The sequence below is a fragment of the Calidris pugnax genome, unplaced genomic scaffold (assembly GCF_001431845.1).
Source record: "Calidris pugnax isolate Ruff unplaced genomic scaffold, ASM143184v1 scaffold20, whole genome shotgun sequence".
Lineage (NCBI taxonomy): Eukaryota > Metazoa > Chordata > Aves > Charadriiformes > Scolopacidae > Calidris > Calidris pugnax.
This window is the reverse complement of record NW_015094510.1, coordinates 18,045,840-18,073,557: the sequence shown is the minus strand read 5'-3', so window position 1 is coordinate 18,073,557 and position 27,718 is coordinate 18,045,840. Positions and strand designations below refer to the sequence as shown.

The window sequence follows — 27,718 nt, the reverse complement described above, 5'->3', positions numbered from 1 at the left end:
GCAACAATGTTAAGTGCCTTATGTTGGACAGAATATATGGGGACCTTGATATAGTCTCCAAAAGCTTACAAAGATTTAAGAATGGAAGTTATCCAGGTAGCACTAAAGAGGAAACGTTTCTTGATGAAACACTTTCTTTACTAGCACGTCAGCTGACTCATTCATTTATCTAAGAACTTGGCAGCTGCAGCTCAGGTACACTCATAAAGATTGTGCTGAGCCCCAGTCAAAAAACTATACTAAAATCCCTGAGCTCTTTGCAGAGGATCTGCGAACAAAAAAAACTGGTTTTGTCAGATAAATTGCTCATAGAAAAATACAGCTTTGAAGTCCTTGCCTTTAATAGGATTCTAATAAGTTGTCCTACCCTCTAAATCCTTTTCTTGATCGTTTTGGCACTGTATGTCAACACTCAGCCAGATGCTGAAATGATGCCACCTAAGGCCAATTAACTAGTTGACAAAGCCTTTTTATATTCACTGCTTTCTGTGAGGTTTTTATGTTGTTGTTTTAGTAACTGCACTGTTTGCTTTTAAAGTGCTTTAAAGATCATTTACTGTAATATTTCTCCAGCAAAAGTAATTATCAAGTCAACAGTCCTCTTTAAGATATTTCAGGCCCTCTATAAGTGGCAAAGGGGAATCTTAATAATGATGATCTTTGGAAACAAATATCCCTCAAATGAAAAGTTCCTGAGAGCTTTTGAGCACAATTCAGCTGCTTGTTTAGCTCAGGATGGGAGCCAGCCTTTTAAGTTCATTTTGTGATTCTATGAAATTGCTCTCCAGACAGCCAGTTGGGCCAGAAAAGCCCTTTCACAGGGGTTCACTGATGGATGGACCACCACAGAGGTCAAGCAAAAGCGTGTGTTTGGAGCCATCTGCTTTGGTTGCTGCTGCAGCTAGGCCCCCAGACCCAGGACGTCTCTGTGTGACAAGTAGTGATGGAGCGTGACAGCCAGAGAACATGAAACAATTGGAGAAGATCTAGAAGAACATATTGAAGAAATGAGGGAGGGGAGTGAGGGTGGTGTGGGGGGTGTGTGTGCTATTCCCAGCCTCACAAGGATGGCATGAATTCAAACAAGAACAGAATGCATTTCGGGCAGGCAGGGCACAGTGTGCCAATGGCCGCACCTGAGCCATACAAGCCCTTGCTGCCAGACCTGTGATTTTCACCACCTTTACTGGCAAAGAAACTCAAAGATGAGCCCTGAAGGTAGTTACATACAACAAACACCAAGCCATGTTTGTAGGATGCTTCTTAGCACAAACCAGGAGAATAAAGAAGTAGGTCCTAGGTACATATGACATATAAAGTAATCTCTCACAAAAAGGGGTAGGACATAAAAGCCAAGCCCTGACTGCCCAAATGCACCATATTTCCTCAAAAGATAACAATTTTTTTTCCAAGTGATTCAACTTAAAATTTTGAGTTTATCTTAAATTTAGTGTCTTCATTTTGGGGAGGGACTCTTTATCAGGGAGTGTAGTGATAAAATGAGGGGTAACAGTTTTGCATGGAAAGAGGGGAGATTTAGGTTAGATATCAGGAAGAAATTCTTTATTGTGAGGTGGTGAGACACTGGAACAGGTTGCCCAGAGAAGTTGTGTATGCCCCATCCCTGGAAGTGTTCAAGGCCAGGCTGGATGGGGCTTTGAGCAACCTGGTCTAGTTGGAGGTGTCCCTGCCCATGGCAGGGGGATTGGAACTCAATGATCCTTAAGGTACCTTCCAATCCAAACTATTCTATGATTCTATGATTATTTCAGGCTAACAAGGTAAGTACATAATATCATTTCATATATCTGGTGGCAGCGAAGTGGCAGCTGGAGGCGAGATGAAGTTTCCTAGGCCACGTACAATGGCATGAGTCATTTACATTTAGATAAATGGATCTTACTCTAGCTAACCATTTTGCTGTTTGGGCTCTTAGGTGTTGATCTTGCAGTGCTGTTTCACCAGGTGCCAACTGAGGCTCAATTTGGTGAGTCAAACCGAGTGTTCCCTGTCCTCTCCAGGACCTTCTGTGGGATTTAGAGAGCTCTCTACAACTCCCCGAAAGGAGGTTGTAGAGAAGCAGGGATAGGTCTCTTCTCCTAAGTCACAAGTGATAGGACAAGAAGAAATGGCCTCAAGTTGCGCCAGGGGAGGTTCAGATTGGATATGAGGAAAAATTTTTACACTGAAATGGTTATTAAGCATTGGAATGGGCTGCCCAAGGAGGTGGTTGAGGCACCATCCCTGGAGGTAGTTAAAAGATGGGTTGATATAGCGCTTAGAGACATGGTTTAGTGATATGGGTGTGTTTTGGTTTTTTTGGTCGTTTTCTTTTTTTTTTTTTTTTCCAGAGTTAGGTTAATGGTTGGACTAGATGATCTTAAAGGTCCCTTCCAACCTAGACAATTCTATGATTCTATGATTTAGCAGCCTTTGCACCCATGACAACAGAAATGAGCATGCAACGACTGAGCAGTCTCTGCATGCACACCAAGAGGAATCAGTGGCCTAAAATGAAGTCTCATGTTGAGTGTAGATGTTCAAAACAAATACTAATGAATTCACATGTATACACTCACATCATCCTTTAAAAAAGGCAGGTAAATTCAGAAGATTTCTTCTCATAGTTGAAGTTTTGCAAAATATGGAAGTTTTTGCAAATGTCTGATGCAGTCTTCATTTTAATGCATACTCTCACCTTAATGTAGGGTCCCTCACTTTAATGAATTTCCTGCTAAACCTCTCATTTTTCAGCTGTCATTATTATGTGGTACATTTAGAAATGAAAACAAAATGATATTAGTGCTTCTACCTCAGCAAAACTGCAAGCGTGCTACATGACATGTTATAAAGATGCTTGCTTTTGGGAAATTGCCTGCTAACTCCTTTTGCAGACCATGGGATTGGGTAGATCTGACTCAACCTTCACTCCCTTCAGTCAGCAGCTCTGTACTGCCACGCCATGTCAGTGCTGTCCTGAATGGCCCCACAGGCAACTCCAGGGTGTAAATAATGCAGCATAACAATAACAGCATGCACGGTGACAAGATATTAAGATGATTTTGATCCATCCTCAGACATTTGGTAAAAGTGAAAAGCAGTCCTTTCGAGCCCTGCTAGTTTGCTAACTCAGGTTTGCTCCACCTCAGGCATTAGCCTGGGTCCAATACTAATTAGACTAAGGACTTTGACTTGGTTATTGGGCAAACAACTGCACTAGTTTAAAACATAAGCAGCTCTTTTCTCTTGCCACCATTCTCTTGGTCCCTGGCTCTCATCATTTGCCCTACTTCTAGGAGTTACCACCCTAAAAACAGCAGCAGAAGGCTGCTCCGCTTCATAGTCTGGTGTTCTGGTGGGAACCCCGCTCCATCCATGATCTGAGATGGGATGCGGCAGCACAGAGCGGGGCCCCAAGACTTCCATACAGATCCTGCTGACTGCCAGGGAGCTGGGAACCACAAGCAGAGGAACACAGCAGAGACCTGTCATGGCCTTAACCCCTCAACAAGATTTGCCAGAGGTCGTTTGTCAAAGCCCTAATCTGTCACTGTGCTTGTTTTCACGATGGCAAAAACAGATTGCTAGAGAAGAGCAGACAGCAGGCCCCTCTACAGGGCACCAGTCTCTCTGTCTGTCTATTTGTGGAGGTTACTCCCCATCCTCATTAGCAAAACAGCTCATCTATTGAATGCAATTTAATCAACAAATGGGGTTGTCCTTGGCAGGATATCTTCAGTTGAAGAATGACTCCTTGTTGTAGAAATTGAGTTGTACAAACACGTTTGTTTGATTGAAAAAAATTAGCCCAATTAAGTACATAAATGTTTAAGTAAACCCCTTGGACATAGTTCATTTCATAAAAAACAAATAAATATCCAATTTTAAAGACAGCAGCAAACTGCGGGGCATTTCACAATGTCAGCTCAGGTTTTCTAGAAAAGAATATCCAAATCCACTTATATGTAAACTAAAAGCATGGTTATTTTTCCTGCAGCCTTTTAAAATATTGCTTTGGAATGTACACAGAAATGTGTGTGTTTGGCGGGGGCGGAGGGAGGGGGTCCCCTCTTCACAATATGGGCTATCTCAGTGCTATTTGGAGTGCCTATTAGTCTAATGCTTTTTCAGAGTGCCTGAAGACATGAAGAAGCACTTCTTATCTAGCACACCCACTAAGGATTAGGCTTTTTTTATGGGTTCTTAGCATTGCTATTTATTTATTCTGTCTAGTTATGAGCATGTTATAGGGGTTGGGCGTTTGTCTTGTTTTGGTAAAGGAAAAAAAATTCATTTAATTGCTGGTTCTGGAATATTTCTGGTTAACATTACATTTCACGGTGCACGATTCAGCTGCTTCTCAAGTAAGTTCTTGCAGTCTCTCCTCTGCTCCTGCCTCTTGCCTTTCTTATCCTCCTATAATGTAGATTGCAGTTCCTGGGTTATCTTTTCTACCTCCAACCTCAACCATTCTTTCGCCTCACCCTTTGCAAGTACTCGCCACTGAACCTCCACCTGTGCTGGCTCTGTGATCAAACCTGGTGTGCTTTGATGCTCCTTTCCTAACCACAAGTACATGTCACCCATGGCCCCTGCTGTGACAGTTGCTCTGCCACGCTCGAAGAGGAGGCTGAACGCTGGCTGGCTGATCGGCATCCCTTGGGACATCCTTCTCACTGAATTCGGCTCTCAGCGCCATCCTCACCAGCACCCACAGCAGCAGGAGGTGCAGGACGAGCACTCCCACCATTTCTCCCACCAGCAAACCAGCGTGGGGCTCGTGGCAGCTCAGCTTTTCTGAGGGCAGATTTTGAATGCAGCGTGTTATTTATGTGGTTCTCGAGACAACTCATTTTACGGGCTCAAGAAGAGAAAGCATATCATTGCGGCTTAATCAAATTAAATATTCAAATGAAAGCAATAATTACTTAAATTTGTCTTGAGACTTAGTGAGATTAAGTCTTTGAAATATCATTTTGGGCCTGTAGGCTATAATGAGTAAGTCAGTGTCTAATGATTCAGAAAAGACTAGATGGTTTGGGTTATCACCAACCAAGAGGTATTTATGAAAGACGATGAGTGGTGTGGTTATTAAATGGCCCTCGGACAGTACCTCTTCTTTACAGATGACTTTGCTAAAACAGCATCAACCACGCACTGTCATTAAGTAAAAAAAAAAAAAATCCAGGCATTTAAATTCACTGCCAATGTATGTGGAAAAGAGATGTTTAGTGGCAGAGCTGCCTGGTGGAAATCACTACAGCAAATTTCAGCTGTCATTATAATCTGTTAATGAATGTGTTAACATACGATTGCGACAGATCAGTGAGAGCAGCACTCCCGTCAAGTCTAGGCATGCATTACACATGCCCTGTGTGCTCCATGTCCAGAAAATACAGCAAGAGTACACGCCTTCATGGTTAATGTAATATACCTCATGGGCCTTTTATGTACCTGGAAGGAAAGCTGTCAACTGAAATCTTTCACATGGGTTTCTTCACTGACTTTAATGGTAGAGTGATTCAATTTACACAAATATCTGACTCATGAGTCAAGACTGAGACGGCAAAGGTGGTCTCAGAGACTCTGCTCTGATTGCAGGCATGACTGTGGTTAAGGTCACAGTTTGTAACTGCCTAAGTGCTGTCTTCAAGGAGCTCAGGCTGGCACAGCACCCACCTTCTCGCGGGTTTGCAGAGAAATAACCTGGAAAGGTAACACTTTTATGGGGAGATCAACGACTGAAGCCTGCGAACCAGCAGGCTGTCAGGAGACACAAGCAGGAATTGCGGAGCAGAGCTGCTCACATGCTTGGCAGGAAGGAGCAGGCATCAGCCTGCACCAGTGAGGGTATCCACAGCACAGAGTATCGGAATAACAAGGTGAAGCTTCTCGAGCACACTACACATCCCCTGGGCAGCACCATTAGCTGCTGCTGATAAAAGCACCAGTAGCAGTGGTAGAGATGGGTTTCGATATTGGAAATAGGAATTTCTGGTCCCATGCCAGACCAAAGGCACTGCAAAACACCACAGGAGTGGTGGTGTAAGGGAGTGTGTCCTGGAACACCATTCTCAAAGCAGTATTTTTTTAACCTTTCAACCTCAATTCATTTGCATACCTTCAGAAGAAACATCTCTGAGATGGAAACAAAACTCCTTACTCCTAAAGCCTGACAGAAACATCAGTGTAAAATTAAAATACAATGCAGCAGGTTTGTTTTTAAACCTAGGAAACCATTTTCATCCACTGTTTTTTGCATTGGGTTTACTGCCAGGCTACATGCAGCTGTGGAAAAGGTTTCCAACACGAACTGTGAAGTTTAGTTTAGCTTGCAGGGGCTAGAAATGGAGACCTGTGGGCACCCATGCTTGGGAATTGGAGCCTGTGGAGGGTCGGGGTGCTCAGTCTTTCCTGCTCCTTCAGGAGGATTACAGACCTCCCTCTTCCTCAAGTGACACAGGATCAAAGAGAATGATAGAGTAGGGTATCGGCAGCTGCATCTAGCTAAACAAGGAGCTGGATATGCATGCAAACATCAGGTCCTGATGTTACACATTGCTGAATCCTTAGCTCCCTGCTGGGTCCTTGTTTTTTATCAGCCTGATGAGCTCTCTAGGGGTGGTTCAACCTCGGCCATGTGGGTGTGAGCCTTGTTTGGCCAGATCCCTGGCTTGGCCAGATCCCTGGCTCTCCTTCTGAGCGCAATGCAGACATCACCATAAAGACCAGTGACTTGTTTGGGGAAAGGCTGACAGAGAGAGAAGTGTTATTTACCAGCTTCCCAAGGATGTGAGTAACCAAAACCGTACTCTTTAGGCTTGGGTTAGAAGGCCATAAACATGTCAGACTTCAAAGACAGCTAATTGCACTCATTGTGAATTACCCTCACCCATGCTGTGATGCCTCTGCCTACCCTGCTAAGATCTCCAGGAGTGTTAGCTCCTGTATTACAAGACTCTTAAATCCGATGTCTTGAATATATATGTACAGATGTGCATACATTCCTTCACTTTCTTTTATAATGTTTTTTCTGGAAAGTATTTCCAACAAATGTATCTGAAATCCCCTGCGTCAGCACCGTACAGAATGATGCAATGTGAATACCCTACCACACACAACCAGGTTGCCTCTCCAAGCCTGTGCTCGTGTCCTCGTTTGCTTTTATGGACAACACATAGAACAGCCTAATATGGTTGAGATGCTCTGATGATGACTTACCCAATTCAAACTGGTTGGAAAGGTTACCACAGGTTTGTCTGACTTCTTCACTGTCCCAGCCAAGAGGATAGAGGGCACAACCAGAGCCGATCAACAAACCTACGGAGAGAAAAGAAAATAGACATTTACACATGCAATTGCCGTTAGCTTAAACACAGGCTACCACTTGGGATTCAAAGTGTCAAATTGCCATTTGGGAATCTCAAGAGAAAAAAAATACCTCTTCTTCTCCTCAAAATGGAAGAAAATAATTTGGACTTTTAGTGCTGCATTCTGCTATGCTGCTTTATGGCTGGAGGCAGCTTTGGAAGTTCAGATGGCACCAGAAGCCATCCCTGGCTTCTGGAGCTTCTACCCAAGAGCTTTTAGATTCCCTTCTGCTCTGCAGAACTGCTACATATACTGTTTGGAAAACTCAACACGGGCTTAAATAGAAGCTGTGTTAATCACAGCATTTACAAGCTGATTGCTTCTGATTAATTAAAACAACAATCAACTATGGTCTATCAAGGTTCTAGCAGGAAAAGTAAACTGACAGTTGTGCTAATCCGTTGTCATTTTCCTTTGTTTTTCACCCTTTCAAAAGCCAGGAAAGAATGGGTTTGTGTCACCTGATCAATTCATACCACAGGTACACACTCCACAAAGTTTTCTCAAATCATTTCAGTTAAAACAACTGGGCTCTTGAGCCATTTACTTATTATCATGCTTGGCTTAATGTTCACAACATGCTTTGCTTTCTCCAACCCTCACGCTGCCCCAAACAGATGTGTTTTGGCTAAGTCTTCCCCTTCACAAGATCTTGCTGGGAATCACCCAATGGGCCATGATTATTTTGCAGAAGTGGCATTTTTATCATATTGCATTCTCAGCTGTCACTGCAGCATCTGCCAAAAAGCGGGTGTAGCTGGCAAAGCTTCTTACGCAGACAGCCTAGAGAGAACATTTCAACGTATGCTACAGCATTTAAATGCTACCTCCTTTGTGTCAGATCTTATTTGGAAAACTGGAAACTAATCACTACGTAGATAAAAGGCTGGGCACACCTGACACTTCCCAGGCTGTAAAGGCAAGCAAGTCCCCAAGAAGTTTGCAGTGTGGGTTTGCAGTGGTGGCTTTTACCTGTTAGGTAGAGCACAGGACTGGGACAAGGTTTCAAGCTCTTCACCAAGTCCCTTAATCTCATACCTTATTTTTCCTCTGTTGTCAAGGACAATGTGCTACTTGGCAAAGCACTTCTGCCATCGTGCTCCTAGTACATCAAGCCCTGGGTGTGGGGACAGAGGCACTGTGGAGATCACAACAGACTAACAGGAGTCCTGAAAATTATTCTGAGTCAGTGCCTGGAGCTAGCAGTGCATTTCTACTGGCTCCATCCTCAAGATACCTAAGCTTCTCCCATTTTTGACACAGAAATCACCTTATTATGTTCTTGGTTTGGTCAAAGACACACCTGCACAAGGCACTGAAGTCCAAAAGTGGTATCCCATCTTTCTCTTAGCATCTTAGCTGTTAGCAAAGTAGGTCAGCAACTCCTGTGCTGCTCCCCCAAGCACATCTGCCCCTGTTTAAGGCCCAATATTAGCTCCTTAGATCTTCCTCCACTAAGTTCAAATTTCTTCTTGCTACTCAAGACTACTTTTTCCTTTCCTTGCTGAGCAGTCACTGCCTGCTCCTCTCTCCATATCTACATCACATAATGGAAAAGAAATCCCTGAGGCAGCCCCCTCTCAGATGGTGCATTCACCCAACAGCTGTAAAGGGAGAAAAGCAATTAAGGACAGATGAATGCTAGGTATTTTCAGAACTTTGCATGACCTGGATATGGTTGCTTCCAATGTCCTCACTAATGGCTTTCACAGTATCATCTGATTTTTTTTCCCCAGGGCTGCAGAGCCAACGGCAGCTGGTGGAATCCACGTAAATGAGAGTCGCTTCTAATTAAATTGTCAGAAAGGATGTTTCTCAGACAAGAGAACTTAGGCCAAAACTGGGTCTACATTTATTACAGACAGCTTACGACTCTCTGAGAAAAAGAGTGACTCTCACTTGAATTGTTAAAGCAAGAAGGGCACTGTGAAGCTCTGACAGCATAGCTGATGTGCTAGGAATGGGCAGGACCCAATGGGACAAGGAGGAACATCACCACTGATGATGAGAATGGCTGGGGAAGGGGGGAAGAGCATCCAGATGCCAGGCATAATCTCACAAAAAGGTGGACCATGGCAGCCCTGGGCAGTTCTGTTGTGGTTCTGACCCTCTCCCACACCAGCCACGATGCCCGTGACCTGCCTGTTGCCAGCACAGGCAGACCACAGCTCAGAAGCTGCTCTGGCCAAAAATGAACCACCCTGACCAGGCGTGTTTCAATCAACTTGTGTCCTCGGAAAGACTCTCTGGGAGACCTCGCAAATGCTCAAAGGGATCCATGGGGAGAGGCAGGGAGATGTCTGCAGGGAGCAGGAGGGAAGGCAGGCTTGCAGCCGCCTGCATTGGACCAGCCGACACAGCAGCCAGCCCTTCCTCACAAACAGGTCCTGGGAAAGCCTCCTGCCCGATTCTTCCAGGAGAGCACAACAGCAGCACTGCAGGCAAGTGAAAGGACTATTAGCATTACAATGCTGCCCCTCCAAACCCAGAACAAGCTCTTACTCAGCACTTGCCAATTACTCTCCTCAGGTGGCAAGAGTGTCTAGTGCCCATTGCATTCACAGAGGGCTGTTTGTTTTCAGCTGCCTTTAGGTTTTGTTGCAGTAACAGGTTGTTGTTTGGGTTTTTTCCCACGAATATTGCTCACAGCTCTTTCCACTGTCACTCTCCAAACAGAATTCACCCTCTTCCAAACACTGTGTACCTGTTCACTCTTTCTGCCTCCAATGTTAAATTGCTCCAAAGGAGGATATTTGCCCTTAAAGACAGTCCACGTTGTCTAACAACCAGCTCACAGCACCCACCATTGAGCCTCACCAAGAGCTGTGCCTCCCAGAAACAAATAAACCCAGTAAGGGCAAACCAGTGTGCTATGTCAGAAAACCTCCCTACCCCAGCGACAGCGGGCTCTGCCATCAGGGATGGGCTTCAGCAATGCTGAGTTTTGTTTGTGGAGCACCAGCCACCAAACACTGAAGCTTCTTTTCTGATCACAGCCTGGTGCTGGCTGCAACGATGAGATCAAATGGGAAACTGCCACCTAAGCCCAGTGCCACCCCAAAGCACAGGTGGCAGCACGTTTATGAATGAAGTACAAGGTATAAAGTCATGGGTGAGCTCACCCGCTCCGTTTAGTGAACACAAAACCTGCCAGAGACCCAAGGGTGTTGCCAGAAGCACAGGGCTGCTTTCCCCACTGGCAAAAAGGCTTATGCCTATAAATACCAATTTTGTCACAGGTGCCAACTGGCCACAAGTCTTAAAGCTGTTGTTTTGACATCTCCTTTGATATCACTGGTTTTCATTTGGTTTTGATTCACCTTCAAGCGTTTCCCTCTAGTGATGGGTACATGCCCGTTGGGGATTTAGGTCTATCAGCCAAGCAGTTGTGTTCCTCGTACATCTTGCAGGTGGGGCACCAGCCAGACTCGGGGACCTACCTTCAGTGTTAGATTTCCACAAAGACTTAGACCTAGTCAGTAAGTAAACAGTTCACAAGTTTTTCTTTATGCCCTGAGGTATGTACATATGTGTGTAAAGGTGCTGCATCTGTCCCTTTGCTTTCAGCAGGATTTTGCATTTTGTCATGGGTCTGATACTGCCACAGTCTGCACGGGCAGTGAAGTTGGGGACTGGCATTTCAGTTCTCTTTTTTTAAGCACTAAAAGTGTGGTGTGTGCCTCAAAGCCCATGGTGTTAATTGGACTTGGACCCTCAGCCCCTTCCTTCCCTTCAAGTCAATCCACCCCTGTTTATGAGGAACTAAAGTATGGATCAGACCCTACAAAAGCATACTATTACTGCTAATAATTAATACATATTCATTGCCAATTTGTTTAATCACAGAGAACGTAGATTTTGCTGAACAGCTGCAACCTCCATTTCAAGACCTAAGTTAAATCCACGGGCTGCAAACCCAACGGAAATCCTTAAGCTAATTTTGGAGCTCCAGTAGAGAGCAGTTACTGGTTTAGCTCAAGAGTCACATCCTGGCCTGCCCTATAGTTATTGTATTTAGCTGGCTATGCTACCCAGACACCACACCCATCTTTACAGCTGCTTAAAATGCTTAGGATGTCTATAACATTTCTCAAGAAAGTAAAAAAAAAAAACAAACCAAAAACCACCATGCTGTAATTACCATCATCTGTCATCTTCCATTATCCACTACACTCACTAGAAGAAATAGAAAGTGGAAGGAAATGAACGGCAGCTTCACAAAAGGGGCAGTAGGGAGCTGGTCGGTGGGATGAGGCCAGCCGGCAGCAGAGGGCCTGGTGGCGCTTGGCTGCTGCTTTGGATGACATGCCATGCACCAGTGGAAGTGTTGGCACTGTCAGAGACCAGCTCTTCTGGAGCAGTTTTGCATTCGGGAATAAAACGGGCTCCTTGCCCTGATCCATAAAACTCTGCTGTGGCGAGCGCTGGGGCTGGCTCAGTGCACGAGGGAGAGAGCCACGGGGCTGGCTTCATGCAGCAGGCTTCGGCAATGCAAAGCTGGAATTAAGTGCTTGGCTTCAACATTTAACAGGGTCCCATTTAGCCACTAGGCTTTTCGCATACTCCATGCCGAGAGCTGGATACTTTCAAAACGTGAGCTAAACCCAACCTATGCGCTCACTTAGGAGCTGCCCAGACCTACAAGTTGTAGGTCTGAGGGAAGATGCCTCATTAGTAAACTACCCAGAGTAACCCTTGTCCATCCCAGACTGCCTTCCCTGTCACTCTTGCTGCGGGTATAAAGCATGATCAGACTTTAGTGACACTTAGCACTTGAAAGATGATCTTGTCTGTCTGGAGTGGAGCTTGTGATTGAAAATAATTGCATATAGCAGGCTCTGCATATGGTGGATGTGGCTGAGCAGGAGGGCGGCAGGGAAGGGGCAGTAATTACATTAGTGGCTTGGCACAGACCTAGGTTTCATCTTTGAAGTGATAAAGACATGATTTGTGGCATGCAGCAATCAGCTTACTCCAAGAGGTAAAATATTAACCGCTATTAATACCTCTAAGAATAGCTTGGATATAGGCAAGTCTCAAACAATAAATAAAGAAGGATTAACAAACCAAGAGACATTAACCAGATTTTACCGTGGGCAAAATGTCTGCACTCGGGAAGACCAAGATCAATTAGGAAAAGTCAATGCACAAAACCAGAAGCTTGCAAATCCCTGTGCTGGGTGGTCCTCAGACTGCTGCCATGGCTTTAATAGGAGCCTCCACCCAAAGATCTGAGGTGCTTTAAGTAACCCATGTAGACATCACACCATAAATTAATTGTCTGTAACTATCCTGACAGATCATAGCTATTGAGTCCTGTTTTACTCAGACTCAGCTCTTTTTCTCCCTTGTTGAGGTCACAGTGGGCCTGATTGCTGCATGGCTCACCCTTGTTTTGTTTTCAGCCCATTTGATCATTGCAGCCTCAAAAGCCTGTTAAAAAAAGCCAAACCATCCCCAGTGTCCTTCCTTCTCCCTTGCATAGGGTAAACCTAAACATTTGATTCAGATAAATCTGATGGGGAAAACCATCAGTTTGATCAATAAAGAGAGGTAGTGATGGCAGTAAATGAGTGTCCTGACCTAAACTGTGACAGTGAGGCACTTGGCTTTGGATTCAGCCTCAGAGTTCTGCTGCTAGAAATCACATTTTCAAATAAGAACTAAACCAATCGTGGCTTTCCTTAATTACGGGTTTTTTAAGAGTCTTCCTAATGGGCACTGGAAATTGTAATCATTTTTTTGTATATTCTCAGCTCCAGTCACAGTTATACCCTATGAATGCAGCAAAAAGGACTGCCCGGGCACCATAAAGGGCCTCCTTGTCCAGCAGTTAGAGAGGGTCTGCGCTGCTGTAGCAGGGGGCAGCTTGGGAAGCCTCTCAAGCAGGAAGGAGCCCAGTGTCATTGTGAAAATCCAATTGTATTTCCACCTAGAAAAATAAAAGGAATGTGTCACGCTTGATACATGTACTGCAGAGAGAAAATAAAACCAGAACCCAATGCTGCCTTTTGTCCGGTCACTTTTTAGTGAGAAAAATCTTCTTCGAAATATCTGCTTCCTTTCTTTCCCTCTGTCTTCTACTTTTTACCCTTTCATTTTCAGACCTGACCAAAAAGAAACCTTGCCTTTTTTTTTTTTTTTTGCTAGGCATTTCTAATGAATACTGCTCATCTGACAGATACTCAGGCCATCTGGAGAAGCTGACAGACAATAATTTGGAAGTCATCCCTTTCAAGACCATTTTAATGATGATTTTTCCTTTCACAATTTTTCTCTATTAGCCCATCTGAATCTTCAAGGATGATAGAAAGTTTTCACATTCCCATCTGTCACTTGAAGGTACAGCAATCTCTACAAGCAAAACAAAACCAATTTATAGATGCAGCACGGACTTTGACTTGCTGATTCTTGTGATTTAAAAACTCTCCTTGTTGTAACAGTTTTAAAGCATCTCCCCACTATAAAAGTGAGCCTGAAGCACGGAAGTAAAATTGAGCTGGCACATGAAGATTATCCACTGCTTTGAGATGCACCTTAGCCAACAAACAATGGAGTTAAAGAAGAATTGGTTAAAAACTGTGATGTCAAATACTTCAGCAGACAAAGCTTCTGAAGTCCCTGTTCAAGGATGTCTTCAGGAGCTGCAACCAAGCAGCAACTGCAGAGTGATAGAAGTGTGTCAGAGCAGGTTCAGACAAACTTCAGAGCCAGAGAAGCAGCAGCACCTGCCGGATAAAAAAGGGGAGCGGGGGGCTGTGCCGGTCGTAAGCAGTCTGGATCCCATCCCTGCTGGAGTCCAGCCTCAATTCAGTCAGTGAAAGACGATGTCTTTATGATGACAGCTCCCAGCTCTTCAGCCAGAAGCTTCCCCTCTTTAAGGTCACCCTCCTACTGCTTCTCTTGACATCATCGCTCTGTCCTTTGGTTTCTCTGCTGTTCTTCCATTAGAGAAATGTTATTACATTGGTCCATTCCATTCCTGCTACTACCTGTCCCCAAGGAAACCCAGGCATGCACCTGACCTGGGCTTTTTTTAGGCTTAAACATGAGATCAACACTTTGGGCAACAGTCCTCAGTCAAGTTAGTAGCCACTGAGCATAGGGGCATGTGACTGGTTCCTTTTTGAGGCTGAACTGAAAGTGCATCATTTGAGAGAGGGTACAATTGCCTACAATGTGATTGAAGACAATAAGGGATTCTCTTGTTTGAGTGTCCAGGCAGGGGTCCCTGGGGGCACACAGATAGAGAAATCACATATATGCTGTACCAAATTTCCTCCCACTCCTCCTCACAAGGGTCATGGTATGGGAGACAACAAGTCAGTTCAGCGCTTCACTCAAGGTCAAGGTGTTCCTGCTACAGACTTTGCTATAGCAGGATGTTAGAGAAACTCTAGACACAAACAAAATGAAATATGAGAACAACAAAAACCAGAGAGAATAAAATGCTACAACCTGTTTCATCTTGAGTGTGATGGAAATAGCACTCATGGGTTTTCAGGCAAGGGCAAAACCCCACCACCCTTTCCTGTCTGGTTCTGATTGCCAGGTTTTAATTCAATGCATTTGGCTTTGCTTAGCTCTCCTCCTTCTGCTTGTTGAACCCTGTCCTTCAAATGCGACTTTTTCTGTTATTTTGGGTTATTCCACACCATGAGCACTCACTGCCTGGCAGCTGCTCGGCTCCAAACCTCACCGAACAGCCACAGCGAAGAGCTGCCACCTGCCTGCAACCGCTTCCCAGAGCTCTCCGAAAGCTGGGTCAGTGGCAGAGGAAGCCTAAAAAAGGTGTTACAAATTCCTGCCAGCATCCAGCATGGCAAAGTGCTGTGTCATGGAAGTATCAACACCTCTCGCTTTCTCCTTGACTTCAGACCTGGGACAGTGGAGGGTGCAGGTGGGAGTTTTCCAGCAGATGAATCATCACTTTGCTTTGATTTTCATTTGATCAAAGGCGATGTGCTCATTACTACAGAGATGCTTTGGGCACAGAGGGAGAAATCTCCCCACCCAGAGATGCTCCATTGCTACCCAAAAGCTAACGGCTTTGTCTGCTCTATTTGGCCCTGGGCATTTTTAAAGCAATACTGAAAGCTTCAGAAAATGGGGATGGGGGCTGGGAGGAGCCCAAAAGAAGCAGTGAAGTAGGAAGAGTGGAGAAATCAAACACAGAGTTGCTATTAAATGGAAGTGAATTAGTAAAGGCCATTTGGTAAAAGGACAAGTGACAAGGCCGTGGCAGCTGCTGCCACGGAAAGGAAAGATTCACCACCAATTGCAAAAGGGGTGCTGGTGCAGAGGGTTCCATCACCCCTGGCAGTAATTCTTTTAACTAGATTTTATATAGCAGCAGTAACCAGGCTTGGCACTAGATATTAAGAAATCCAAAAGTTTAATCCTATTTCATGTATGCAGTAGGAGAAGTAATATGATCTTTGAGAACTAGTTGAATTACAGTGTGTAGCTGGATATTTCATTGAAAACTCCTTTATTACCATTTATTATACAGCACCATTCACATGCAGGGGGGATTTAGAGAAATCCAAGGAAACAGGTACCTGCCCATGCATCTTATATCTTATTCGTTACAGTTAACTGGGGCTAAGGCTGGCCACAGAGCCAAGGTGGAGGGTAGCTGGAGGACATACCAATTGATTAAAGAATGAATATTCACTGAAGTAGAGACTCCAGGCTGATTCCCTTACCATCAGATAACAGAGTCCCTCTTACATTTTCATCCTCTCAGAGAATGACAATATAAGTATTTGGTACCAAGTAGAAAGCATGTCCTTCAGATGGAGACTCCACAGATTCCAGGGGATGAGAGACCAAGGTTCAAATCAGGAAAAAAAAAAGAAGGCTTTGCCCATGCCTGTTTCTCCCAACCATGAGTGCTGGGTGTGGACAACTGGATATGAGAGACTGAGCATAACCAGGTTTTCTCCTTTGGGCTTCCTGCAATAGGTACTGGTTATGTGCCCATGGATGAGATAAGTGGGGGAGTATCAAGACTGTGAATCATCCAGTGTTTAGACACAAGGCACAACACTTAGCAGCCTGGATAAGCCCTGACCTGGCTGCTTTTGTTTGTCTAAGGGGATACTTGGAGGCATGAAAGTTACAGTAGTCATGATTCAAGATTGGTCCTGCTTTAAGCAGAAGGTTGGACTATATGACCTCTCAAAATCCCTTCCAACAGGAAAGACCTTAGGAATCTCTTTTGCCATTGTTCAGGCACCTCAGCTTAAGGCAGGTGGGGCTCAAGTCACGTGCATGCACATAGTACTGCTTGCATTTCAGCTGGATAGTCCACCTGCAGACCATCTCCTGTTCCAGAACAGCATGGGTCTTCCTTTTTAGGTGCCTCAGATGGCACAGGGCATATCAAACCTACCGAAACACCTCTGCAGCAGCAACTGAATTCAGACCCTTGTCAGTACAATCAATGGAGTCTAGAAGATATTTTCCTCATTGTAAAGAATACATAAACATAGGTCTATGACGAGTACACATCTAATTTCACCCAGCTCTAAGACAGCAAAGACACTCCCCTGGGACTCACAGACATGACACAGAGCCAATAGGGAAAGCCAGATGCTCCTGGACTAGCAGCTGGAGGCGGGATAGACAAGGACATCTCTAATGGTACTAGACACTTGTAGGTCAGTGACTGAGTTGTGCTCCATTGGCAGTACAGACTCAGAGTGGAATTTAGCCACCCAAATATGTCACCTTCTAAGTGCTGCTCAGTATATTGCTTGGCCTCTAGCTGCCTCTCCAGAGTAGTCCAAGTTTCCCCTAAGTCCTCTGTCCCACCTTCCAGCCCACACAGAGGTTTTTCAGACACTAGGGTATCTCTAACATTGCAAAGCATCTAGATTTAGGCTAATTAGTTTCCCCCTAGATATCTATTGATCTTAATGGGAGTTTGGATACCTACCTCAAGGGAAAATATCTGTATTGTAAACACCTTTAAAAAGTGTATGAATACGTAATTGAATCCAGCCTAAAGTTACCTACACTTTATTTTATCCCAGATCTTCTATCCTTCTGTCCTCCTTCTGCCCTTAAGATGCAAAGGTCTCTATTTCTTCCATGAATTCTGCCTTTTTTTACAGGAAATAACCTGAATGTTAGGGAAGAAGAGAAGAGTAAAGGAAAAATTGTCTTGCTCCATAGTGCAAGCTTGTATGGTCTACCTTAAGAGGAAGTTATTTCTATGGATGCAAGTTGCTGCTTCAAAATGTCCTTGGTCTGCCTCAATTGCTACCACAGAGCCAGACCACTCAGGACTAGCTTAGGTGAGTGTCTACATCATTCCTCCCAGAGTTTGTCACATCACACAACAAAATGATTGACTCCTCTTGTTCTGAAAAAGAGATGACATGGTCCACTTACACACAGAGTGAATCTGCAGAGTGGAACTGAAATGCTTGAAGAACTTCAGAAAACACACTGGAGTTTGACTGTCAGCTCATTTTCGTTTGGCAAGCCACGATCACTGCTTGTACATTATAAGCTTTATGCGATGAAAAAATCCAAAAAAGCCTGAGCGTTATCACATGCCATCAGACTTCTCTATGTGACAACCCATCTGAGTGCTCACCCCATCATTTTGTGGCTCAGAATCAAATGTTTGACAGTTCAAAGAGTCTAGAGCAGCATATGGCATATGACATAGTGTATTTAAATAGAAATCACTCCATTAGAAACACAAGGGTGCCTACTGTAATTAATAAAAGGTAGTTTAATAACTAACTTCCTAAAATACATAGCTCTCCATGTAGTCATAGACATAAGGCATATTCTTTTCATTAATGTAAATTTCAGTAGCAACTGGAAATGGGACAAAACTGGCCAGAGCTTTTGAAGAAGCTTCATGCTCAAAGGATTTCCCAGTACATGAATTGATCTCATGAAGGACCATGAGGAGTGAATGAAGGAAAGACATCCCAGGTCAGTGAAGATGCCTACGCAGAAAAATGGGTAAATGGACAGGTATTGCCATGTATTTTCTGTACAAACTGGGCAGACTAAGGTTTTTATAAGCACTAAGGAAAAGTCTGCAGCAGCCTGATTCCTGAGCATCACTGCGGTGATTTTGCCTCTAGATTGTCCCAGCCTTTGGAAATATTCAGACATGGATTAAATACCAAAGAATTGCTTTTCCATGTCTATTAATTCACTGATCTGTGAAAAACAATACTGTGTAGATGCTGGATAAAGCAACAAAGATGTTCAGCCAATTCCTTCACTTCAGTGGCGTGTTCCCAAAGTGAGAGGGGAACTGGAACTGATGCAAAGCATACATCCAGTGAGGGAATACCGCATATCAGGATTTTGCCTGTTTTTTTTAGTTTGGTTTATTTCAGTTGAGCAGTCCAAGGATCACTGGAAGGTCAATCACTGCACATCTTAGTAAAACTTCAGTCATACTCAAGACCTCAAAGTAGCACTTTCAGTGCATGGTCTGCAGATCCTCTGGCAAACCAAGGAGGACTTCCAAGCAAGTTCATACACACTATTAGGAAATCTATACCTGGAAAAAAGATTTAATGGGTCCACATTTCAACTTGAGAGTCTGTAAGACTCCTCAAATCAAATGAGTTTGGAACCCACAGAATCACAGAATGAATCAGAGAATGATATGGGGTTGGAAGGAACTTCTGGAGATCATCTCCACCCCCCCTGCCAAAACAGGTCTGCCTAGAGCAGGTTACACAGGAACTTGTCCAGGCAGGTTTTGAATGTCTCCAGAGATGGACACTCCACCACCTCTCTGGTCAGCCTGTTCCAGCTCTTTGCCACCCTCACAGTGAAGAAGTTCCTCCTCATGTTTAGATGGAACTTCTTATGTACAAGTTTTTGCCCGTTTCCTCTTGTCCTGTCACTGGGCACCACTGAAAAAACACTGGTCCCTTCCTCTTGACACCCACCCTTTAAGTATTTATAGGTGTTGATCAGATCCCCCCCTCAGGCTTCTCTTCTCCAGACTAAAAAGACTCAAGTCCCTCAGCCTTTCCTTGTAAGAGAGATTCTCCAGGCCACTAATAATCTCTGGGGTCTGTACCCTTTGTGGGCTGTACCCTCTCCAGCAGTTCCCTGTCCTTCTTGAATAGGGGAGCCCAGAAACTGGGAACCCACTTCTCTAGATAGGAAATATAGTAAGTTAAACTGCTATAATGCTGTAAACGTCAGTGGCAGTCACCAAACACAGCTGAGAATCATTTTTTCCTTTATACTATTCTTACTGCTGCTTCAGTGGTTTCACAGCCTCTAAGTCTGCAAAAATGTACAGACCAGCTTAGTTGATACACAGGCCTCAGCCATCAAACACATCTCTCTCCGTACATTGTAGAGCTCTCGGATGGTTAGGTCATAGACTGCTAAGTGTTGTGAAATCCACGGGTACTGGTGAAGGAGAGGTCAGGTTAATGTATTGTTTGCTGCTGTAGCTGCAACACCTTTCAGCAGCTTTTTAAACACCCTCCGCATCCCCAAGGCTACTTGCAGAGCACGCAGCCAAGCACATGGGTCAATCCACGCATGAACAAAGGTATATTCCGTGCAGTTTGCGCTGAATTGCAGAGTAAGATCAAAAGAAATGGAGTCAAATCTAAGCAATAATAGATTCCATGTGAAACTGATAATTCGTATGGCTTCCTCAGTTAAACTAAAAACAACTATTACCCCATTTTCAGCTACTTTGTTTTCAATAAGAGAGATGATAAGGTTCAGCACAGCTCTAACAAGAACTATGTGACATTCAAAATACTGTTTCCATACTGTCAGATTGTCTGTTTCTTGTTTTGCGAGATGCTTATATGCTCTAAAGTTTGCTTCATGTGACATACCCAAGGAAAGGATATTTTTTATTTTTAAAAACAAACGGAAAATATGGAATTTTCTGTGCTTTCTATCCAAAGGCATTCAAACTCAGTAACTGACCCAATTTGCAGAGGAAAAAATACTATATCAAGCATTTTCCCTCAAATAAGTCCCATTTTTCAGTTTGCCACAGAATGTGATAAATCATAATTTTGGATAGGAGCTGTAGTTTGTTACAAATATATTGCACATCTGCAGCTCAGAAAAATTTGGCGCTGCTGCTTATCCTCTCCAGAGAGAATCCATATGGACAACCTTACCAACATCTCAAACATTGTTAACTCCTTCTGGTAATGAAGATCAGTGTGTGAGAGGGAAGAACTGAGTAGAAGGGTATGCTTCTCCCATGACGAGCTCTTGAGAACACCTTTGACTTATTTTGAAACCCTCTTCTCCCCGCCCCCCTGTGAGTTATCCCAAGGCAATGCAGTAATGCCTCAGGACTCTCCAGCTCTTTCTGTTGAGAGTCTTTTGCTTCCCATCTTCCTCCTGTATCATTTAGAAATTATTTTATGCAGAGAGCATACTTAAAATACAAAAAGAAAGTTTTGGAAACTTGGTTTGGGAGGGACATCAAGAAATCATTCAATCCATCCTTCAGCCTCGAAGCCAGGTTAATCTCTACCTGTACCTTCCAAAAGAAATATTTGTTTAATCTGTTTCTAAAACTCCTCTCACTATGGATATCCCAACACCTTCTAAAACTATCTGCTCTGGTGGCTCTGTGTGTGCAACAGAAGCTTTTCATGTTGTTTAACCTATATCTTCCTTGTGGTAATTTAAGTTCACTCCTTAAACCATAGACTTTGCTAAACCCCTACTGGGGCTCTGAGAGAGCACTTTATTTTCTTCCCCCTTTCCAGCACCTTTAATCCAATGGATTAAGCAGTCCCAATTTATTCAGTTTTTCCTGCTAGAATTGGCCATTCCATACAGCCTTCTCTATCCAGAGGTTTTCTGTGGCTGCTGGCTTTGATACTCTGCTGGAATTTTTCCTTCAAAAAACAAAAAGCAATGCCAGAATACTCTCAGAGCAGCCGAATAATGAAACAAACTTGTTGCTTTCAACTGAGAGAAACCAAAAGGAGAGTTAAATCAAGTTAAACGAGGACCTTGAAGGTGATGACAACACTAGCTAGCAAAATGAACCGTGTGACTCTTGGAGCTCATTACTGTTCTCTCTTCCTAAAAACTTTTCAGAAATGATGCTTTATGAGCAGCGGAAGACTCGGCAAGTACATCTTCGCTATAAAGGCTGTCCTTGATAAAAGCCTATCAGCGCCTCGATGCCATCCCCAGCACTTAATATTTCTGCTCCAATTTACAAGATCATTGGCTTAATGGATTAATACTTGGTGACTGGAGCATGCAATTGCTAGATACAAGACTGCATTCTTATTCGGGCCCAAGAGTAGTGAGTGCTAAAGAACAATAGTAGTAAAGAGCAAAATTTGGCTGGACCTCCTACAAGGACTGAGAGAAAATGTAAGAAAAAAATTGGAAAGAAACAGAAAATGAACAAGGTGTGAGATGAACGCTAGATGGATGCAGAAGCAACTAACAATGGCACTTAGACTATTTATGAAATCTTCAAGGAGGAAAAGAAGTCCCTCATTTCCAAATCTCCTCATATACAACCAGTATTTGCATTCTTCGTTCAGAACCAGCTGACTCCTGTGAGGCATCAAGCTCCTCACTGCCCACTTGTGCCACTGATCCTTGGTTGGATCCCCTCAACTTATACTTCAGACATGAAACGAGTGACCTATGCTTGCTGTGATGCAAATAGAACCACCAAGCCAAAGTTGTTTGATGGAGTTATTCATTCAGCAGACACCCCAGGTCTGGAGCTGGGGTTTCTGATGTGCAGGCTCATCCGAGCTGCTCAGAGAGGCTGCAGTCCCTCCACTGCTCTTGGTCCCTGGAGTTGGCCCCTGCTTTCTATAGTTTTCACACAACTCTGTCCATACAAAATGCCGTTTTACTAATATATTACAAAACATGAACTCACTTTACAGCCTAGACAGGGGCTGGTGCAACCATGACACAATAAGGGGTATGGGATATACTTTTAGACTTGTAGAAAGTATTACTTTTAACATAAAAAAGCACACGCTACCTTGCCCAGTCTTGTAACCTTACCCATTCAAGTATATCTAATGGGGGACAACTGGCCCCTGAGAAATCAGTTTTGCCACTGCTTTCAGAGAAGCCAGAGCTTTAGCCACGGTCTTTAGCTCACTATTTCCACAGGTAATTTCCACTGCTGGAAATTATTTAAAACCAAGTATATTGTACCATGAATGAAACTCTGTCCTTCCTTAGCTTTTGATTTAAAACTAGAATAATATCAAATAACCACTTTTAGGGAAGGGATATTCCCTCCCTCCTGGATCTGATGAGACTTTTTCTTTTCTAACTTAGGTACTCCAGTGGAATCTACACTGTAGCTCAAAATATATCCAGAAGCATCAGAAGAGCCCTATAACTAAGTCAGAAACATGGAGATCCCTTTTGTCCAGGCTTTTCTGAAATGTAAATGTTCATTTTTAAATGATACCATCACAGCTTCCAGGACCAGCTGTTCATTGTTTTTTTCTTTTTATTTTACTGCCACTGAATCCTTGTTCTGAATTATCAGAACAATAATTAGATTTGGGAAAGGGGGGACAGGCATTCATATTCCCCTGAGAAGAAGAGATAAAAGTTTCATTTCTGAAAGCTGATGTGAGAATGGTGGATAGCAGGGAACTGGGATTCCTTCTTAACTGCATGGGAGAGTTCAGTAAAGTTTGTTAATAAAACAATTTAGATAAACTCCATTTATGCATTATTTGTACAAGTATTTTGGCAACTGCTTATGTAGCATCTTGAACACATCAGGAATTTTAAAGAGAAGGACTGAAATCTTGCCTCAAACTGTAAAAGCTTTGACAGAAGTGGGTCTGGGAAGTAGTGAGGGATTTTTCTTTTTCTGCTTCTCCTTCTTTTTCTTCCTCCAACTAAAAACAATTTTCTAATATCCTTGGCATAACTACTATAATGAAGCATAATTTATTTGATCCTTACACAGCCCCCTTAGGATTACTTCTTGCAGATAGCCAATTATAAACTCCTACATACTTTATAGCCCTCATTATGTGTGACAGAGGCACACTAATAAATAATGCAAAACCCCTTTTATACCGAGTCTACCTTGTGAGAATACAGGGGTCTGGTATGGAGGGAAAAAGCACATTGTAATGCATTCTTACTTCCAAATGGACTGAAAAACTTTCTAGCCTCAGCTTGCTTCCTTGGGACACTTTCTTTTTTTTTCCCAGACTGGACTCCTGTGGCTTGATTCATTACTAGATAAAAATCAAGTTCAAATAGAAGTGGACCATGACACACAAACTGTCACTGCCCTGTCACTTCCTCGTGACATCCTGTCAGCTGCAGACAAGAAAGGAGGTCTGGAAGCAGAACAGCCAGGTTGAATACAAATGAATTGATATTCAATTGTAGGCTTTTCACGGTAATGAAGCAGAAAGGGCCAAGGCCCAAAGAGCACATTTCACCCTGTCTGCTCTGCCTCTCTCCTGCAACTTCCAGACGCCACTAGCACTCAGGTCAAGGCTCTGGAGGAAAGCAAAGCAGCTCTGACTGTCCCTCAGCTGGTAGGATTCAAAGAGCAGAGTGAGCAACTCAGGAAAGCCATGGGGTTGAATATATACATACAGTGCCCTGGTGGATTGCTTTATTTTTGTCTTTAATCAACATGATGCTGTTTTTTGAAGCAAAAAAGCTGCAACTATAATGACTGAGAAATGTCACCAAGATCACTACAGAGACCTGGGGAGTCACAAAGGCTACAGCCAACTTCTGTCCCCACCAAGGAATTCTGTGCAAGCATTACATTATTCATATTGTCCCTTGAAGCCTTTTTTTCCCTACAAGAAGAGGGGATAATAGTTCCAAAATGCACAGGGATTTCTTGCCTCTGTGTGGTGCTTGGAGACCTTGAGGTATAGAGGGCAGGTGTTCACCCAAGGTTTGAACTACTGCAATCCAGAACAAAAGTAAAGCAAACAATTGGGTGAATCACATAATTTTATTAGCAGATTTAGGCTGGACTTAAACTCATTCAACTTTCTTTCCTTCTATCATCCTATTTAACAGGGCATGGGAACACTTAAGGAAAAATCAGACCAACAAGCAAATAAACAAGCCCAACTTTTCCAAGGGCAGAACCCACCACAGCCCTTGCTCCAGGAGGAGTGGGCACAGCTACTTTCACAGCCTGCGATATGGGCTGCCAGAGCCTGAACATACAACTCTTGGTACCAAAACCAAGCATTAGTCACTAAATGACACATCTCTCCAGCTAGTGTCTAGATAGCCACAGCTAATTACACCGTCTGAGATTCCAGCAGACATCTGGGTCTACACCATCTTCCAGTATCCCCATGTGGCTTAACACAGGTGTGGAACGAGCTCATAGAAAGGAGGCAGAATAAAGAGTGGCTGTATAACACAAATACCTTAGATACTGTCAAATTAAAGCCCTGCCACTGAGTCCTGCTAGATTATGCAATTAAATCAGCAGCCCTTCATATCTGGCTTTGGGGATGGCAATGAACGTAAGAAACAGAGACTTTTGCCTTTGTGTGTGCAGCTACAAAGAAATTATCTGCCATTTTAACTACAGGGTTTGACTAATGTACACTGAAGCACTCACCTTCAATTAGCCATTTAACCTAGCAGATCAAGCTGTGATCTGAAGAGGCTGAGATATGGGTAAGTGTTCCTCTTGCAGAAACCATAGGGACTGGCCAGAGGAGGTGATAAGCAGGTATAATCCAATGCACTGCCAAATCCTGCGTTTCCAGGAATTAACAAAATCCCCAGTATATTTTCATTTTGTACACTACTCCACCTATGATAATCTCAGCAGCTTCCTACCTCAGCAGTGAACAACACATTCCTGGGAAACAATGCAAAAATGTCAGTTAAAGATATGATACTCTACCTCACAGTGTATGAATCCGTCTTTTATTTGCTTTTAAATAAGCAAAATAAACATAAATTAAATATGAGGTGCTTTTTGCAGTTTGCAGGCAGCAACAACAACAAAACTTGATAGTGTAAACGTCTGCTATTTTGGGTTAAAGCATCCCTGGAAATCAGCTTTTACATAAAAACTAATCAAGACAAGTTTTTGGTGTCTACAATCTGGGTTTGAATTTGCCCCCTGAAAAACGTGTTAGCAACATCGGGGTAACTTCCATCAGATCAGCAACAGGAACCATAACCATAACAGGAACCTGGCTGTGACTGAGGATGGTTTAAAAAGCTTCCTTCTCCCTTTCTGCACCTTTCTGCTCACAGCTCTCCCATCATCACTCCTTCCTCAACTGTCTCCAAAGGACATTGCCACAAGCATTTCAGTGACTGCTTGGGAACTGAGAAGGCAGAAAATAAACATTTTTTTTCTTCCTGAGGACAAGGTGCCACACAGAGACAGGAATGAGAGGTTGGCAAGTGATAAATACTTAAACCAGCTTAACCTATCAAAAAATAAAAAACTATTGTGCAACTGTACCCTGCATCAGATCACTGTGTTCCAGGTCTCTGAATCTAACAGATCCAGCTGTGCTGCACAAGGAGGAGATGGAAAAGGACAATTTGCATCCAGTCCCCACCACACGAGGTGCAGTTCATTCCCTGAGGTAGTCTGTTGTGCTTTGCTCCCTGAAGCATATTTCTTTCATCTGTGCTGAACACCACAGTGTGTCCAGTCCAATTTCAAAGGTCTCCAAGCAATAAAGGTTTATGGCTTTCCTGGGGCAACTGTTCCACAGCCAAACAGATTGCTCTGGTTTGACTTCAAGGAAACAGTTAAGAGGAGGCTTATATTTGTGTCTCACCAGGAAAACACATCGGCACTTAAGAGCTCTCCTAGAACAATTTTATATATACACATGGCGACAACGTCGCTTCCAAATGCTACATGACAATCTTCTGTCCCATCACATTAACCTTTCATTCCCGCTGAGGCAACAAAAACTCAGCTTGTCCCCATCCTCATATTCACCCAATGCCACATGGTGAGGAGCAACAGCACATACCACCACCGAGAGCATTCCCAGCCTCCTTTGAGCACAACAGCTCACCACTGCCTCCGGAAAATGTCCAGTGCCACCCCCATGGCCGCATGGAGAGATGAGCAATGGGGCTTCTCTTTCCCTCATGCTGATTTCCAGGAGCTCCAGCTCACCACACACAGTGCATGACCAGCTGCACTAACAGGCAGACGTGGCAATATGAGGGGCATCCAATGGGACCGCTCCTCCCCAAAGCAGCCTGCTCTTGTGTTGGTTAATGGGTCACAAAATATGACTTTGGGGTGAGTTTCATGTCACAACTGAGCAGCCCTAAAGTTGTGCTATCACCTAAACATGTAGTCAAACACTCTATACATTCCCAGCTATGTCTTCTTGCCCTTCTTGCTCCTTGCTCTTGCTCTTCTTGCTCCTTCCTTCATGCAATTTCAGGCTAACACGAACCAGTTCAGCTACCTACACTGGTAGGAAAAAAAAAAAAAAATTCACTGCTTTTATAGGGTTATTATCCTGCTGGCGTTAACTCTCCAAGCTGGTGTACTGATGGGTAACATAAGTTCTGTGCCAAGGGCAGAGGGCCACCTTCTCCCAGGTAGCCTGTAAATTGGCTTGGGCACATTATCAAATCGTAGCCAAGGTCAGCTCATTTTGAGACGCAAAGTGACCCAAAGAGGTCAGGAGTCCAGTCTAGATACATCAAGGGAACAAGGGGCATCCAAACAGTGATCTGGCACCTGACGAAGTCCTGGAGGTGTGGGCAGAGCCAAGGGGTCCTGCAGTGCTGCCCGTGGCAGAGAATGGCTGTGGAGCAACGCAGTAAGTGGGGCTGAGGAAAAAGCCTTTGGAGAGAACTGCACAGAAATGAAACCAAGAGGGAACCGAGCACTGCAAAAGTGACATTGAGGGATATTCAGAGACAGACAAAATAGGAGCAGGATGAGAGCTGAAAGCTGAAGGAGCACAAACTTTCAAGAAGATGGGAATAGCTTCTATATTAAAGGCAGTTAAAAGGCCAAGGAAGAAAAGATTGTGATAGGAGCCATAAACTTAGATTACTTGCATCAATAAGAGAGAATAAACTGTTGTGTAATACGAAGGGGCCCTGCAGTCAAAAGGCAATTGGTGTTGGAAAGAGGTTTCTTAAGAGATAATCCCTTCTCAGTTCTCTGATATACAGCCTTGCTACTGTATTCCTCGCGTTCGTTCGTTACAATGATCTGCCTAACTGCCTAATAAGCATCATTCTGTCTGTCATCGGAAAAGGAGTTCATGACTGCAATAAAAAGCTTGGATGCAATTCAGCAATCCAAAACGCCATGGCTCTAATTTATTCATTCATTTAGTTTTCAGTG

The 27,718-nt window shown here is 43.7% G+C and overlaps 1 protein-coding gene across 1 annotated transcript in view; it reads right to left on the bottom strand.

Moving 5' to 3' along the window:
- LHFP (lipoma HMGIC fusion partner) overlaps nucleotides 1-27,718 on the bottom strand; it is a 142,474-nt gene that overhangs the window by 6,835 nt on the left and 107,921 nt on the right. The window contains exon 2 of the mRNA XM_014965682.1: nucleotides 7,222-7,320. Within this exon, the coding sequence (XP_014821168.1) occupies nucleotides 7,222-7,320 (99 nt within the window). The remainder of the gene's footprint in view (nucleotides 1-7,221; nucleotides 7,321-27,718) is intronic.